Source organism: Colletes latitarsis, chromosome 14, assembly GCF_051014445.1.
Source record: "Colletes latitarsis isolate SP2378_abdomen chromosome 14, iyColLati1, whole genome shotgun sequence".
NCBI lineage: Eukaryota > Metazoa > Arthropoda > Insecta > Hymenoptera > Colletidae > Colletes > Colletes latitarsis.
Genome location: NC_135147.1, coordinates 26,125,051 through 26,141,553, shown reverse-complemented (window position 1 = coordinate 26,141,553; position 16,503 = coordinate 26,125,051). Strand labels below are relative to the sequence as shown.

Here is a 16,503-nt window from a genome sequence, read left to right as displayed (position 1 = left end):
ACTAAAGAATAATCATGTTCTTTATTTATTATGGTAGTTTCATTTTCTAAATGCTATATACAAGCAATGTTGCTTAAATAATTTGTTACATCCAATTATCAACTAAATTATTATCTCCAGTTAATAAATGCATTTAAATTGTAAAAATATTTATCTTATTTTTAAATTATTACTAATTCTCTGAATAAATTAAAACAAAAAAGTTACTTAAATAAAAGACCTATACATAACTTATGCATAAGGAATAAGAAAAGGAAAAATAATTATACATTATCAACAATGTATAATCTTGTAGGAAATATTTTGTATTAAGATTTTTAACAGTATAAGACACATTTATTTTCAAGAGCATCACATACGTGTGGTAGATTGCAATCCCTTAGAATCTATTTACACAGTAAACTCACGTGAAAAACTTTCCGCGACGTAACTCCTCAAAATATAGATTAGCACTCGCTTGATTATTGAGCTTGTAATTATGCACTGAAACCCTGATTATTTGGTGAATATATATTTTTATTTTGATTTAAAGTTAATATTAGAATAATTTTGTTGTATCTTAAATTAAAGTTGTTAAAGTATCATATTTCGATTTGTTACAATTTATTATTAATCTATTGTGATATATTATATATATGATATATTCATAATTCATTCTCAATTTAGATTCGATTATTTTACAATTCATTAAATTTGAATAATATTGTATTCCCATTTAATTTAAATTTAATAATTCGTTACTAATTCCATGATAATATACCACATAAATCACTTAAATGTTAATTATAAATAGAATAGAATATAATCCATATTTATAAATAGAAACAGTATATATTCTCTATTAAAACAAATAATTGAAGTTTCAATGCATATTTATCTCAAAAGAAATAAGAATTCTATTCGAGTCTATCAAAAAGAATCCTCTCTTAATCTTAAAAAAAATTAGTTTTATACCAAAAGAAATTTTGAACTCTTTTCAAAACGAGAATCTAATGAAAAATTTGTATATCAGTTTCACGTGAACACATTATCAAGGTCGATTTTCGAAGCTTCATATATTATTTTTTTACCATTCCGCATCACCGTTCATTTTTTGAAACACGTAATCTTTACCACTGAGGTTCATTATACCGTCTTTGAGGTAGAATTTCCATTTGTTTCTACTCCTTGTTATCTGAAAATTAACATTTCTCATTTACAATTCAGGATCAGCCAATTATATTTGAAAAATAAACTTACTGTAATAAGTATCTTCTACTTGAATTTCGAGTTCCGTAATGAAAATATTTTAAAAATGTTTTAGGACAGATATTTATCGAAAAACTTAAAATAGCAACAAATATAAACATCGATTATGAGAAGTAAATTATGCGACGAGAATGAATTACTTATATTTTGAAAAATCAAACATCTTTTGGAAGATTTATGAATTCTTAAAATGATCTTCATTAGAATAAAAATGAAATCATTATTTTCTTAATAAATACCTTATCGTATTGACAAACGACTACATTATCGGTATCAAAAAGATCTGTTGGATCATCGTCGGTTACGTCATCTTCTGAATTCAATGGCTCCTAGAAATAAGTACATTATCGAAAAAAGATCTTCCGAAATTTATAAAAATTACATATCAAAATAAGAAGCTAACACCATACCTCTTCTCTTGCAGCAGCTTCGTCATTTTCCTCTTCCTCTTTATCATCAAGATCTTCTTCTTCGTCTTCATTATCCTCTTCTTCCTCTTCTTCGTCATCATCCGATGAATCTCCGAGCGGGCCATCCAATTGTGCTATGTTATTCTGAATATAAAATAATAAATGTAAGAAATATGTATTCGTATAAATTATTATTTCTGTCAATTACCTGATTTTGAACAGGTCGTTGAGAAACATTATTTGTATTCTGTGTAACAACCTGAAGTGGCTGACTAACTTGAAGAGGCGCCAATGTTGCTTGGCCTTGAAGCGTAGAATTGACATGCTGCTGAAGCAATGTAGAAGCCAGATTTGCTGGCAATCCCATTGCTGCTGAAATAACTGGACCCGTCAGGATTGTATGTAACTGATTACCTAAACATGAACATAATTATACCAATTATAATTATCTATACTCCTATCTGCTTCATACTATATCATGATCATGAATTAAATCATTTCAACATACCCTGAATTGCAGATGCAGGAACCTGGATAGTCAAAACTCTTTGTGGAGCATCTGGAACACCAGTTTGTGGTGGCAAAGTTATCTGGATGGGTACTTGCCGATCCATCACAGCCGATGTAGATGTCACTAACTGTTGCACTGGTGTACCAGTATGTTGTTGGATACCAGTTGTATTCGAATGACATTGAGTTTGTGTTTGTTGCTGAGGCTGCTGTGATGGCTGTTGCTGTTGCTGTTGCGGTGCTTGCTGTGGAGCAGAATTTCCTCCTGTTTGCTGTACAAAGTGGTTTCCTACATTTACTCCTAAAAATAAAGATTGTAACATAATTAATAATTATATATGTATTGTTATATTTGAATATAATTAATCATTTAATCAGGTCTCTGTTACCTTTATTAACAGATGCAGCTTTATGCGTATTTATTTGAGGGACCTGAGGTTCTGGAGGATCTGGATTTAATTCAACAGCCTTGCTAGACATTAGTTTGCCTTCCCATATTTGTTTGAGCTCTTGTAGTACTTGTTCATCTACACCTTCATCTATAAATGACTCTTTTACGCCAGATATAACATCCTCTATCACAGTATTGTATAATTTTAGCTGCAACATGAACACATATTTTATTATTATATTTCAAATTTCTTATTAATTATATGCAATATTTTAAATTAATATTAAAATTTAATCTTTACATGTCTTATATACATTTCGTCTTATTATTTATTACATTGACATAAAACAGGTGAACATAGTTTTTTCAGAAAAGAATTAAGAACTATTAACATCTGTTTATTTCTTTAAAGAACTTCAAACTTTTAATTAATCATTTACAATATAATGACTAAAATTTAAAAGAGTAGCAAGTCCAATCCTAACCTAACCTTTCTTACAAACGATTAACTACGATAAAACTGTATAAATATTTAAACGAAATTTTGTATCGACAAGGTATGGAAACGGTAACATCAAAATTAAAAAATTTATAATTTTTTAATTATTAAGATCTCATCGATAATATGAATATATAATAAATGGCATGAAAAAATAGTTCTGAACGGAGTAAAAGGATCAAAGATAAGGATTACAATGATAAAGGTAACATGAAAAAAAATCAAACGATAAAAATCGTCATTGTCGTCATTAAGATGATCATTATTAACTGTTCCTTGCATCGGTCATTTGTTCGACCGTTGTTCATATTTATTACTCACCACGCTTGTCTGACTGAGGGCCATCACGAGGATAATTCGTATTGTCTAAGTACAAAAACAATAGGAATAATCCAACGAATAAATCAGCCCCAGTTCAGAAGCCGATCCGCGGTAACATCGCTCTTTTATATACTGTGGACACGTCTCCCATTCCACCTAACTCTAACATGAACTGAGAACAGCCATCTCAAAGAAAATCAATGTACCCAACATCGTAGAAATAAAATTCTCCAACTTAAAGGAAACATGGACAACAAAAAATATTTTGTAACTACTCTGAGTAAAGACTAGACGGCCTGTAACAATGATATTTGTTTCATTGGTTGCACTTTCGTTTGTTTCTTCTTCGACCAACGATCGTTGGTCACAGAAAATCTTTATTAATGGGGGATGGTTGAGAATCGGTTAGGGTGGGTCTCCATTCGCAGCAACCTCCACGTGGTGAGACCTGGGTAATATTATTTAGCGTTTAATTAATAATCGTATCACTCTTAGCTGGGTAATGCAATTATTGATTAACAACTAAATAATATTAGCAAATTGACTGCGATCCACTTTGCATAGGTCATCATAAGCTGGCCTTTGGTGGCTCCTACTGACTACTGCTGACCTTCGTTGATAATTACTGACATGATATATATGTATTAAAACTTTGTATAATGTAAATCTATGGCAATAAATGATATAATTTAAAGAATTCTATCTGTTCTCATCATTTTTACCTTTCATTAATAACTCTACATCGTAAGTGATATTCGATGCTTCAAAACAGTAATTGTAGCCTTCGTGGATAAATAAATGATAACAACCATTGCTCTGTACATTATTTAATGTAATTAATAAATTATAAACGATTACTGGAAGCGATTCTTACTTCAATATTGCGTTAAAAAGTGCCAAAGTATAGTTAGAGGAGGTATCCGGGGTATACCTATACGGTCCCCTCTCGCCCCCCACGATTTAGTGACGACGTATAGTATCGCCATCTAAGAACGGGTTTCGAACTAAGCACGGAGTACAGATCCCCTCTCGCCCCCCACGATTTGGTGCAATCGTACGGTATCGCCATCTAAGAACAGGTTTCGAACTAAACACGGAGTACAGCTACCCCCACTCCTCCTACTCCTGATATACACTACTTACCTTGATTATTCATTAATAACTCATTCCCTGGGATTAAAATATGAACTTTTAGAATCGAATAATATAGTACAGACCCTTGGCAAGATTCAAGGATAGTTTTTAGAACCATACCGCCCGTAATTAATAAGTTATTAACGAATATCTGAAGTCGAAACATTCACGGCTGTATCACTGTCTGCTTTAATCGATGAATTATCAACTTTTCAACGATAACACGCATATTTTGGCTATTAGAGAACCAAGTAGACATCCCTGGGAACATTCAAGGACCGATTTTGCAACGCTCATTCGTCTAATTAATTAGTTATTAGCGATAGATCCCTAAGGTGTCGCGTTGAAACAGTGTACAGACTTCCGATATTGGTTAATAACTATTTAATAACACATGGGATGGCTAAAACAGGTATCCTTGAATCTTGTCAAGGGTCCATACTATATTCTTAAACTCTAAAAGTTCATATATTAATCCCAGGAAAGGTGTAATTAGTAAATTAAGGAGCAGTGATTTGACAGCGGTGGTTTGCATTGTGGCGCGGAATAGTTCATTATCTTCAACGATAGATGGCGCTTATTTACCGACCTCAAGCCCCCTGGTGCTAAAACGTCCAAGTTTGTCGTGGAATAGTTCGCAACGTCAACGCTAGATGGATTTCTCGACAAACTTGGACGTTTTAGCACCAGGGGGCTTGAGGTCGGTAAATAAGCGCCATCTATCGTTGAAGATAATGAACTATTCCGCGCCACAATGCAAACCACCGCTGTCAAATCACTGCTCCTTAATTTACTAATTACGCCTTTCCTGGGATTAATATATGAACTTTTAGAGTTTAAGAATATAGTATGGACCCTTGACAAGATTCAAGGATACCTGTTTTAGCCATCCCATGTGTTATTAAATAGTTATTAACCAATATCGGAAGTCTGTACACTGTTTCAACGCGACACCTTAGGGATCTATCGCTAATAACTAATTAATTAGACGAATGAGCGTTGCAAAATCGGTCCTTGAATGTTCCCAGGGATGTCTACTTGGTTCTCTAATAGCCAAAATATGCGTGTTATCGTTGAAAAGTTGATAATTCATCGATTAAAGCAGACAGTGATACAGCCGTGAATGTTTCGACTTCAGATATTCGTTAATAACTTATTAATTACGGGCGGTATGGTTCTAAAAACTATCCTTGAATCTTGCCAAGGGTCTGTACTATATTATTCGATTCTAAAAGTTCATATTTTAATCCCAGGGAATGAGTTATTAATGAATAATCAAGGTAAGTAGTGTATATCAGGAGTAGGAGGAGTGGGGGTAGCTGTACTCCGTGTTTAGTTCGAAACCTGTTCTTAGATGGCGATACCGTACGATTGCACCAAATCGTGGGGGGCGAGAGGGGATCTGTACTCCGTGCTTAGTTCGAAACCCGTTCTTAGATGGCGATACTATACGTCGTCACTAAATCGTGGGGGGCGAGAGGGGACCGTATAGGTATACCCCGGATACCTCCTCTAACTATACTTTGGCATTTTTTAGCGCAATATTGAAGAATCGCTTCCAATAATCGTTTATAATTTATTAATTACATTAAATAATGTACAGAGCAATGGTTGAAGACCAAAGGTGTGACCAAATATACTTTCAAGGCAGGAAACATTCTATATTATTATTTATTTATCCACGAAGGCTACAATTACTGTTTCGAAACATTGAATATCACTTACGGTGTAGAGTTATGGTGCAAAATTAACTGGTATCTCGAGGCCATTGTCCTTACCATAGTGGCCAATCCTTTCTTCAAGTTTTCTCCAGTTTTTCTTCAAATTTTGTTGAAGTACTTCATACGGCTTTAATAGCATAGTTTTAACGTTTTAACGTAGTTTTTACTCTAGGTTTAATTTAAACGTACACGTAATATATTTATTTTATTTCTTTATTATAAATAAGCATCATATACAGATAACTTTATAGAAAAATATATAAAAACGTTTTTATTATGTATATACATATTTCAAGTATAAATGTTTGTACTAACTCAGTTTTGTTTTGTACTTAAGAAAAAAATAATAGTTAAATACTTATTATATGCTGAAATAAAAATATATCGTTAAAAATGAATTGTGATTTCCTGAATTTAAAAGCTTGGTCTCTTGATGTCCCTCGAAGTTACTTCCCTTAATCTGGCTGTTTGAAATTACCTCCTACCCTAGTGTTCCCCGAAGTTACCTCTTGATGGTCCTTGAAAGTCGTCTCTTGATCCTGGTATCACTCGAAATAGTTTTCTGCCCTTGATATCCTTTGAAATTGCCTCATAGTTCCGGTAATATCCCTCGAAGTCGCCTTCTGGTCCTGGTAGTATCCCTCGAAGTCGCCTCCTCCTGGTCCTGGTAATATCCCTCGAAGTCGCCTCCTCCTGGTCCTGGAAATATCCCTCGAAATCGCCCCCTCCTGGTCCTGGTAATATCCCACGAAGTCGTCTCCTTCTGGTCCCGGAAGTATCCCTCGAAGTCGCCTCCTGGTCCTGGTAATATCCCTCGAAGTTGCCCTTTGATTCTGGTAGCAGTATTCCTCGAAATTGCCTCTTGATCCTGGTAGTATTCCTCGAAATTGCCTCTTGGTCCCGGTAGTATCCCTCGAAGATCCCTCGAAGTCGCCTCTTAATCCTGGTATCCGTCGAAGTCATCTGTTGGTCCTCAAAGTTGTCTTCTGCCTAGTCCTGATAGTATCCCTTGAAGTGAGTGGTCTGGTTTCTTCATCCTGAGATTCCCTCGAAGTCCCTCTCTTGCCTGGTCCTGGTATTTCTTCAAAATTGTCTTTTTATTCCGATATTGCCCCATCAGTTTCCTTATCTAATCGCTTTACATCTTTTGGCCGTGGAGATGCTTGAGCAGCTCGAAGTCTCTTGATCGTGGTCAATTCTTCAGGTTTTTGTCCCATTGTTTTGTTATTTTACAGTTATTTACAATGTTTAATTACCAAATTAACATTTAACATTCTCAGACGATATATAATACGCGATTTTTGTTTAAAATTTGAACGTCTATATTAATAATACCATATGTAGACGTAGATGTTATAATATTGTTCCATATATCACGACTATTTTCCTAGCAATTTAAATTTTTAAATTTTAGTTACATATATACTCCGAAATGTTTTTTAAAATTCAGTAAAAATACAAGTTAACAAAATGTAAAATAAAATTTGAAAAAATTTGTCCTGTTTTATGCTATGACGTCTAATATTTATAAAATGATAACTTTTATAGATAACGTGATATTATATAAGAATTTCCTCACTCCCAATGTTGAATCTTTTCCAACGAAGCATCGATATTAGGTACTCCTAGATCTTCAATGTTGAAATTCTATCTTCTGTATCTCATTAAGTCCCTCCATTTAAGTACTTTTATATTTTGAATGTGAAATTCCCTTTTCCGTATTTTACGAAGTCCCACTCATGGATTTTCTACATCCTACGAAATCTGGCATCGACATCCTATCCTCTTCTTTTACATTTTGCATCCCCTTCTTTCGTATCCAAAAAAAACTTGGCCTTAATATATTTTCTCCTGTTTCGTCTACATCCCACTAAGTCCCGACGTTGATGTCCTCCTTCTTCTGCAGTCCTCGAAGTCCCGACGTTGATATCCTCTTCTTTTTTGCATCAGAAAGTGCTGAGACTTCGATATCCTTTTCTGTTTTTTGCATCCCACGATGTCCTATGGTTAGTATATCTTCTTCTGCGTCCCACGAAGTTCCACGTTGGCGTCCTGCATCCAAAAGTCCTGGCCATTGATATGTCACGAAGTCCCACGTTGATTCTTCTTCCGCATCCGAAAAAGACCTGGTGCTTTCACATCTTCTTCCGCATTCCATGAAGTCCCACGCTGATTATCCTCCTCCTCTTCTTCTGCATCCCGCGAAGTCCCACGTTGATATCTTCTTCTGCATCCTACGAAGTCCCACGTTGACATCTTCTTCTTCTGGATCCCACGAAGTCCCACGTTGATATCTTCTTCTTCTTCTGCATCCCACGAAGTCCCACGTTGATATCCTCTTCTTCTCCGTCCCACGAAGATCGGCGTTGATATAATTTTTTTTGTGCCTGCATACCCAGCAAATTCTTCCAAGATGTTTCCATTACTATTCTTGTGCTCTCGAGTCTTTCCCATAATGTTGTCTAATTAAAGCGATAAACATCTTCCATGATGGTTAGAAGTTTCGTAGTGCTATCACCTCTTTCTACGATGTTTCACAATAAAAATAATCTACATCATTTAGAATCTTACATTAAGTTACATTAAGTCGTAATGGAAATCCCAAATTGAAGAAATTTTACAATGATAATTCTACTTTGCAAGATTCACGGAGTTCTCCGTACATTTTCCAATTATTTCATCAAGTTTTATTATACATTTTTTTAAATACTTTCATAAAGTTTCATTGTCCATTTGTTCCATACTTTTGTAAAATTTTTTTTTTTTTTTTTTTTTATATATTTTGTTAATGTCCATTGCGCATTTTTCCGGAACTCTCAAAAGTTCAGTTACGCATTTCTTTTCAATGTGTTAATTAAGTTTCGTTATGCATTTCTGTGTTTATCATTTCATTTATGCATATAGTAATCAAAGTTATCCGTAAAACTGTTGTGAAAATATTGAAAAATTATTCAATATTACCATCAGTTTTAATAATGTGGAAACTTATTTCCTGAAGTCTGGAATTTGAAAAATTTGACATCCTTGATAACGCATTTATGCGTATTGTTGAAGCGTTAACATTCTATTTTACGATTCGAAACCAAAGATTAGAAGTACTGAAAATTCATTGCTAGATAATATTCGATGAAAAAATAACATACTGGAATCACAATATCTAGCAATTAAATCTGAAAATTAAAGTAAATTTGTTAGTTTGATTCTCCGTGCAATTAACTACACAGATCATAAGATACATACTTTTTTAAATAAGAAAAGAAGGCGCTTTTGCTGGAACTCTGCATCGATGACCCTCTATGCTGCGTCAGATTGTGAAATATCCATTCAAAGCCTGTTGAAAACCACAAGAGAAAACCCTATGGCCGTCCACTCGAATTTGACACGCAACTATTACTCGTGATCCCATCGAAGAACGCAACAAACGATCCAGTTTGTAACTCCAACTCCAAATACACGTACGATGAAAGCAGCCTCGACGTCGTTCCTTCGTTTCAAACAGGATAATGTGCCGCCAATTTCTCGCCATCGGAAGACAGGAAAAAAGCCATGCATTTAGGAATTCCATTCCAAACTGCTTTCGAGTTATCCAACAATCAATAGAATTACGGACAAGCCAATAGACCAAACCCCATACGCAGATAGTTGGAGATTAGAAGACCAGTGATGTTTGTACTTCAAATAATTGAGCATCGTTCGATATTTCCAGAAGTGCATTCACCTTCCTTATTTGCACGAATTCATACTCGAAACCGGTTTCTAAAACACTTGGTTAGCTTTTTCGGGGGAGAAAACACTAAAGACCTTAAATGAAACAGTTTGATGGAACTTGATTTTGAAACAGAACAATCTATCCTTTGAACTGATATGTTCTTTAAACGAATCATTGGAATTTGATGCAGCTTTCTTGAATATTCAATTCACCTCAAACGTTGACTGATACATTAAATGTAGTTGTTCCGCAGTAGTCATACGAAACGCGACAAACATTTTTATACGCAAATTGCCTTTTCTTTTTAGTTAACTCAATCATTTTCTCATTTTCTCTTTCAAATTCTGTTTCTATGTTGTTGAACATTGTATTCTGGAATATAGCTAATTTGCACAGGATTAGTACACACCCCCCTCCCCCAACGCACCCCCACTATTGGTATTTATTTGAAATTATACACAATCTATAGTTATACAAAATGAACTGCACAAACAGAAATTACAGAACATTCGAAATATTCGGATCAACAAAAGCCATCAAGCATAATACATAGCACTCAGAGCATCACCATAAATTTCGAACTAATGGCATAAAAATAGTCTAATCACAAACTCTAAAGAATTGTTCATTGTGTTTTAGAAAAATATACATTGAACGATTATTCACTCACCAAAGTTTTACTACAATTAAAAGCCATTTCCTAACATACTCTTAGGTTTCCAATACTTGTAGGTTTTTATGCCAAGCATCATTCGATCATTTTATGCTTTGTCACCATAAAGCTTGAGCTGTTGCATTCTCCATAAATGTGTTCTTGAATCTCACAACCACATAAACTCAATATATAAAAGGCGCATTAGCAGATAGCAAATATACACTGCAATACTATTATAGGACTTCTTGTGCACTCATAGAAACACTATGTCTGAACTTGAGAACGAAACTAATAAACCAGAACTGGTTCGCGTAACTACAGTTTTAGAGAAATACTTCTGAAGTTGATGATAAAACGTAAGTTTGGACAGTCCTTTGTTCCAAGTCCTTGCATAATTGAGTTATAGAAATTCCTTTCAAGTGGATTACAAGCAGACACATGTTTTTGAAAAAGAAAAACTTGTCACAATAACACTTATCACAAATTTTCTTTCAGAACGTATGTGTATTGGCAAGATGAAAAATTCTAAACGAATAACGAATCTGCAAAAGTTACACCCCACTCATAAAATTTGTCCAAATTTTTAATTATACTGAATTTATAAAAAATAACTTCTTTGGACCAAATGATAAAATTCAATAAAAAAAAATTATGATTTGAAACTGTTACCTGATAATAGGAGCGCAGCGACGTCGATTTTCTTGCTTTCATCAATGCATTACTTTTCATTTAAAGCAAAAACTAACATTTTGTAGTGATTTGTTGCATATTCATACTTCAGACAATAAAACTCATCCATACAAGTGTACTTTTCATAAATATTGATTTCAACATTTTCAAGAGCTTCGAAAATTCTGCTAATTGTACACGACTTCCCTTTTCCTAACAGTGTGATAAAAATATTGTTCATCTAAGCAATACATACATGTATAGAGATGTATATCACAGCACTGTCTTCCTGTGGAGTAATGGCTGAATATGTAACTCATACTTTGGTGCGATATTTTCTTACATTTTCTGAAGCGAAGATCACAAAAATCCACCCAATAGGTATACCCAAAGAACATTCATCGTTTAAAGATATAAATGATCCTAACTTGGAGATTGAATGCTATATGCATGTATATATATATATTCAAGGCTTTATAACACTACCGTGCTCTGCTACCATGCTTCAGTTGATTTTGCAACCAAACAACTTCAAACATACGGCATCTGCTAAACTCTCTCTGTGGAAAAAGGTAAGATTGTTTTATACACCCCCCTCCCATCCCACCATATATCTCTCAACAAATATGATCAGTTGCATAAAAATTTCTAACGAGTTATTATAATATAACAAGTGAATCCAAACTATCAATATATATTAAAAAAAATATATTAGATTGCATCACCTGGTTGATCTAAAATACCTTATTGAAGATAGTATTACAATTTAATTCAAAGTAAATCAACATATAACATGCTCTCCTCGCAACCTCTTCTTTTGTCGTTAAACGATTGTCTCCGTATCGTCTTGAATATTTCTAAAGAATCGAATATATTGAAAATCGACGGACTTACATTGGCACCGTAAATATAAAAATGAATGGCGTCTTCCACTATCAAGTAATCCCGTCCGAATAGACTTCGTCCATTGCGAGAAGAGATACGTAACGGCATCGCTCCTGTAGCTCACAATAACAAGATTGTGCATCCCATCCCCTAACACATTTCCCCATAATACGTCTAATATTTACAGTGTATTGTTCATCATATTAAACTGTTACCTTCTTCCACGATGCCTGTATCTCTTTAAAAATGCAATTTTTCTTAATATCAGAAATTCCTCACCGCAAAATACGTTCAGCATGATTATGTATCAGGATCCAGTTAGGATTATAAAGTGCATACTTTAAGATTATGAAGTGCGTGGGGGTTGATTACACGCGTTCTTTAGCCAGTTTAGCTGAAACATAATATTTACCGCCCCCCCTACGACCCCACCTGCCAAATCTTTACGTAAAGCATACTATGATGTACCTTTGTAACACGAACGCGACACGTTCCAGCAATAGAAATGACTGCCTGTAGTTGTTTGCTTTCAGTTGAGCATCGGAGATACGAATCTTTCAGGTACTCCTGCAGTATAAAACAAAGGCATCCGGACAGAATCACCCCAAGAAGAAAACAGTTAAAACGATATGTATAAAATCGTAATATTTGATACCACGCTCCAATAAGTACGAGCCAAATTCGTTTAAGTCGTCCATATTCAAACCTTTAGCTCATGAATGATAATTGTACAATGAATAACTTTTGCATATATTCCAAGATCTCTGACTCGTATGTTGACATTTCTTCCTTGTATTTAAATTACTGCAACGTTCCATTCCGTGAAAATATCAAATACATCATTTACGTGTTATATAACTTAGAAGTTCAAATATATCTGCCATAATCTGCCATATACCACCGCATTCCTATTGTTGTCAAAAGTGAAAGGCAACTCCACACAGCCATTTGTACGAATGATTTTCTGCGGTAAAGAAAACTTGCTCAAAATGTTCCCCCCCCCCTTCTCCCAATTCCCAAACTTAAAAACCAAAAGTATATCGAGTACGTTCTTCGTTTCTTGCATTAGTTTCAACTATAACGTGAACCGATACCTCTATCCTTTGCTCGTATAACTCTTCTGCATACCTCTCGTCAAGAAGCGTAATTTTACATTGATCTAGAACATATATTACAAAAATCTTCTTGTTCTAGCACCGGAAGAAAAATTCAGGAACAATCTCAAATCTGTGGAAATAATTATCCAATGGCATAACGCCCCAAAAATACAACCAGTGTAGCACTTATTAAAATCATAGCAATTTCCTAATTGGTTTGAGCCGTTTTAGATTCGCATGCTCGTATAAAAATTAGGTGTACTACTTGCGATAAGTATCTGGCCTTTCTGGGTCGTCTCGATTCGACAGACATGCAATGAATTACTCTCTCCATACCTCGGGGCTATTATCCTAATTCAAATGGGACAATATGCAGTTCTTTGGGTGCCTGGCTTAGTTGACCTCGCGTTGTACGTCAATAAGCAGAACACGTGTATAACTTGATGGTGCAAGCATCAGGATAAACCTTTTCTGGACCTGAGAAAACACGTTTGCACAGGTAACGGACAAAAGGGAGTAGCTCACCAAACAGGGCTCAAGTTTGCTGCCGTTTTTCGTAGTGAGTCTGTGTATCACGCGCCAGATGACTTTGGGACTAGTCGGATGCTTGGTTGAGATACAGAAGTGCGAACGTAAGGTGTTTATGTGTGACTTGATCGCCGTGCAACTCTCAGCCGCAACGCTTCATGCGCGAATTTCTAGAAACAAAGACTTCGCCCCTTTCCTCATCCCATACTAATATGCCTCTCACCACCACTCCTCTCATCTCACTCTTATGGTTTTACAGATAGGCCAATGACGTCGCCGATGACGAGCAACAGCCTGGACGACATGTGTGCGGATCTCTTGAGTGCGATAGAATTTTGTAAGGTGTATGCCAGACTGAAAAGGATTTTCGGTATTAATAATGGTGAATTAAGAGATCGTACAGAATAAATTGTCAATTTTTTTTTTTTAACATTTATTCCTTCAAATTCTGCTCCTCTTCTGCTGTATCACAATATTTACAAAAGAATTTTTAAATTAACACTGCATAATATACGAAGTCTACGCACGAAGTTCTTTCATCCTTTGAAATAACTTAAACACAGTCAGTACTATCGTTAAATCTATAAATTAAAATAACTGTACAAATTTGTTTTCTAAAATTATACGCTTTCATACAAATGCACATTTATCAATGGAACTGCAGTATTTCTGTAAAAGTAAAAATAGCCGAAATCAAATTGCTCCTCAAACACATTCTTTACAAATTTTGTACTTCCATCATTGGTAAACATTACAAGAATATTGCAAAGAGAATGCATTGGTTCCGATACAGTTTACAAACCAAACTGGTGAATGGCGTAGAGACTAGAACATGGAATCCCCGTTCCCCTGTGGTACAACCAGCATCACTGCAAACAGCAACTCCCTCCGCCTGTCCCATTGCCATCTCAAACGGCGAGACTGCAAGTAAAAAACACCCAGATATACACCAGGATAGTGATGTAAACTTCTAGTCCAGCGGCACCAACATATTATTGTTGTACCGCCAAATGGTTTCGTGACTTCGTCTGGCTGCTGTTAGTCAACGTTTCAAGTATTTCATCGACAAAGCTGCCGATGATCTTCGAAAGCTGGATCTCTCAGATACGTCCTTAGGTTTTTCAGACCTGGTCGTCAATTTCTTTGGGTTTCTTCATCGTTGCAACGGTATTTTGATCTCGCTCAATTTGGACATGAAATTGTCCAGGCTACTCAATTCGGGGCACAACGGCCCCTGCCATGGATTCTCTTGATAAGATTTGAAGTTTCTCATGTTCTCGACGTTATAAAAACCGCAACTCGAGTAAGCAGCCTCTTTCAGAAATTGTTTCTTGAACTGCTGCCATTTTGAGATCCTGGTCAGTTGTTTGCTTCGTAATTCGTGTTCCGCCTTGAAGAGAGCACTGGTAAGCACCGCCTCGACGCGCAAATCACGTTTGCGATTACGACGACACATCAGTTTCTTGCATCGAACTCTACTGATCCAATTGGCCAATTGTTCGGTGTGACTTGGTTTGTCGATATCGATCTCTCGAGGTCTTGTCGTGGCCACCATGATGATCTGATTATTATTAGCTTCTTCGATGAAATACGTATACCCCAAAGTCTTCTTTCCAACGTTGACGCACAGTACAAACCGTTTGGATGTTAAATTTCTCAGAGGATAATAAACTAATTCAAAGCTGATAATATAGTCACGCTCTCTCGCGGTTTTTTAAACTTTTTCACCTAAATGTTGAATAAGTAAGAGAGACACCAACCTGCATCTGGCTCGTGTTTCTTCTCGAACGACGAAAGAAAGTCTTCGCGATTACAAAGAGAAAAAACTTTAAACTAGCGAGCAAGATACAACCTCCACCGTTTGAAGATGACTCAGGAAATGCCAGGGCTCCGCCAGTTGGGGGGATCTTATATACCCCCAAGCTCACTACTATGTGGTGTCCTTACGCGCGATCAATAAAAAATAGTCCCCTACAAATCCTTTAATTTACGTACTTCTCATGTAATATTTGCAAAATATGTTCGATTAATTTACTTTCTAATACGTGTCCAACAATTTAAAAGTTACACTTCTCATAAAATTTGTAGATTCGTTGAAATTCTTCGATTCTAGAAACTAATTTACAGCGTAGGAATGCGTCGCGCGGTCGACTCACCCCCCATCAATCGCGTGCCTTCTCGGGTAACGTCATATGCTCTTCCGTTGCAGATAATTCTCAACGTTGCCAAGTTTCTTCGCGTCATTTCGATCAATATTGTTACTTTCGTCATTTCTATCTTCTGAATTTTTCAATTGATTTTGTATATTATAAGCTACAAATATCGTCATATTTTCAGAGACGAGAAATAAATATATTATATAATTATTTAGAGTTTGGTTTGTTTCCGTTACACCACTACATAAATTAACGATGCAACGTTGAAGAACGTAATTGTAATATTCCTAAATTATACAATAAAATAAGTTTATTTTAGAATGTAGCGTTTACACGATATTCTTATTATAATTTGTAATAATATGAAGTGTAAATTTTGATAATGTTATGGAAATACAAAAACAAATTACGTTTAATGCTTCTATACAAGTAATTCGTTGCTTGTTAAACAATTAATTTTTTATATAAACGTAAATATGAAAGAAAAACCGTTGTGAATGATGTAAATATCCATATAATTATACATATATGAATATAGTTTACAATACAAGATAAATCATGCAATTGGGA

The 16,503-nt window shown here is 35.2% G+C and overlaps 3 protein-coding genes across 6 annotated transcripts; all 3 read right to left on the bottom strand.

Annotated features, from left to right (window-relative positions):
- Positions 1-17: 17 nt before the first annotated feature.
- Tfiia-l (transcription factor IIA L) lies at positions 18-3,569 on the bottom strand. The gene is made up of 7 exons (XM_076781226.1): positions 3,380-3,569; positions 2,558-2,768; positions 2,167-2,469; positions 1,867-2,072; positions 1,659-1,802; positions 1,488-1,577; positions 18-1,174 (listed from the first exon to the last, which is right to left on the bottom strand). The coding sequence occupies exons 1-7, from the start codon at positions 3,401-3,403 to the stop codon at positions 1,067-1,069; spliced, it is 1,086 nt and encodes a 361-aa protein (XP_076637341.1). The 5' UTR covers positions 3,404-3,569; the 3' UTR covers positions 18-1,066.
- A 2,860-nt stretch (positions 3,570-6,429) lies between these two features.
- Positions 6,430-15,689, bottom strand: LOC143349750 (uncharacterized). 4 transcript variants are annotated; one of them, XM_076781240.1, is made up of 4 exons: positions 15,538-15,689; positions 11,268-14,698; positions 9,475-11,140; positions 6,430-9,404 (listed from the first exon to the last, which is right to left on the bottom strand). In XM_076781240.1, exon 4 carries the CDS (start codon positions 7,195-7,197, stop codon positions 6,721-6,723), a length of 477 nt encoding a protein of 158 aa, XP_076637355.1. In that variant the 5' UTR covers positions 7,198-9,404; positions 9,475-11,140; positions 11,268-14,698; positions 15,538-15,689; the 3' UTR covers positions 6,430-6,720. The 4 variants fall into 3 exon arrangements, with proteins under 4 accessions (XP_076637355.1, XP_076637357.1, XP_076637354.1 ...); XM_076781242.1 differs by having other exon boundaries at positions 9,475-12,719; positions 12,808-14,698; XM_076781239.1 differs by having other exon boundaries at positions 9,475-14,698.
- LOC143349752 (uncharacterized) lies at positions 14,705-15,531 on the bottom strand. The gene has a single exon (XM_076781245.1). The coding sequence runs from the start codon at positions 15,330-15,332 to the stop codon at positions 14,931-14,933; it is 402 nt and encodes a 133-aa protein (XP_076637360.1). The 5' UTR covers positions 15,333-15,531; the 3' UTR covers positions 14,705-14,930.
- Positions 15,690-16,503: the final 814 nt, after the last annotated feature.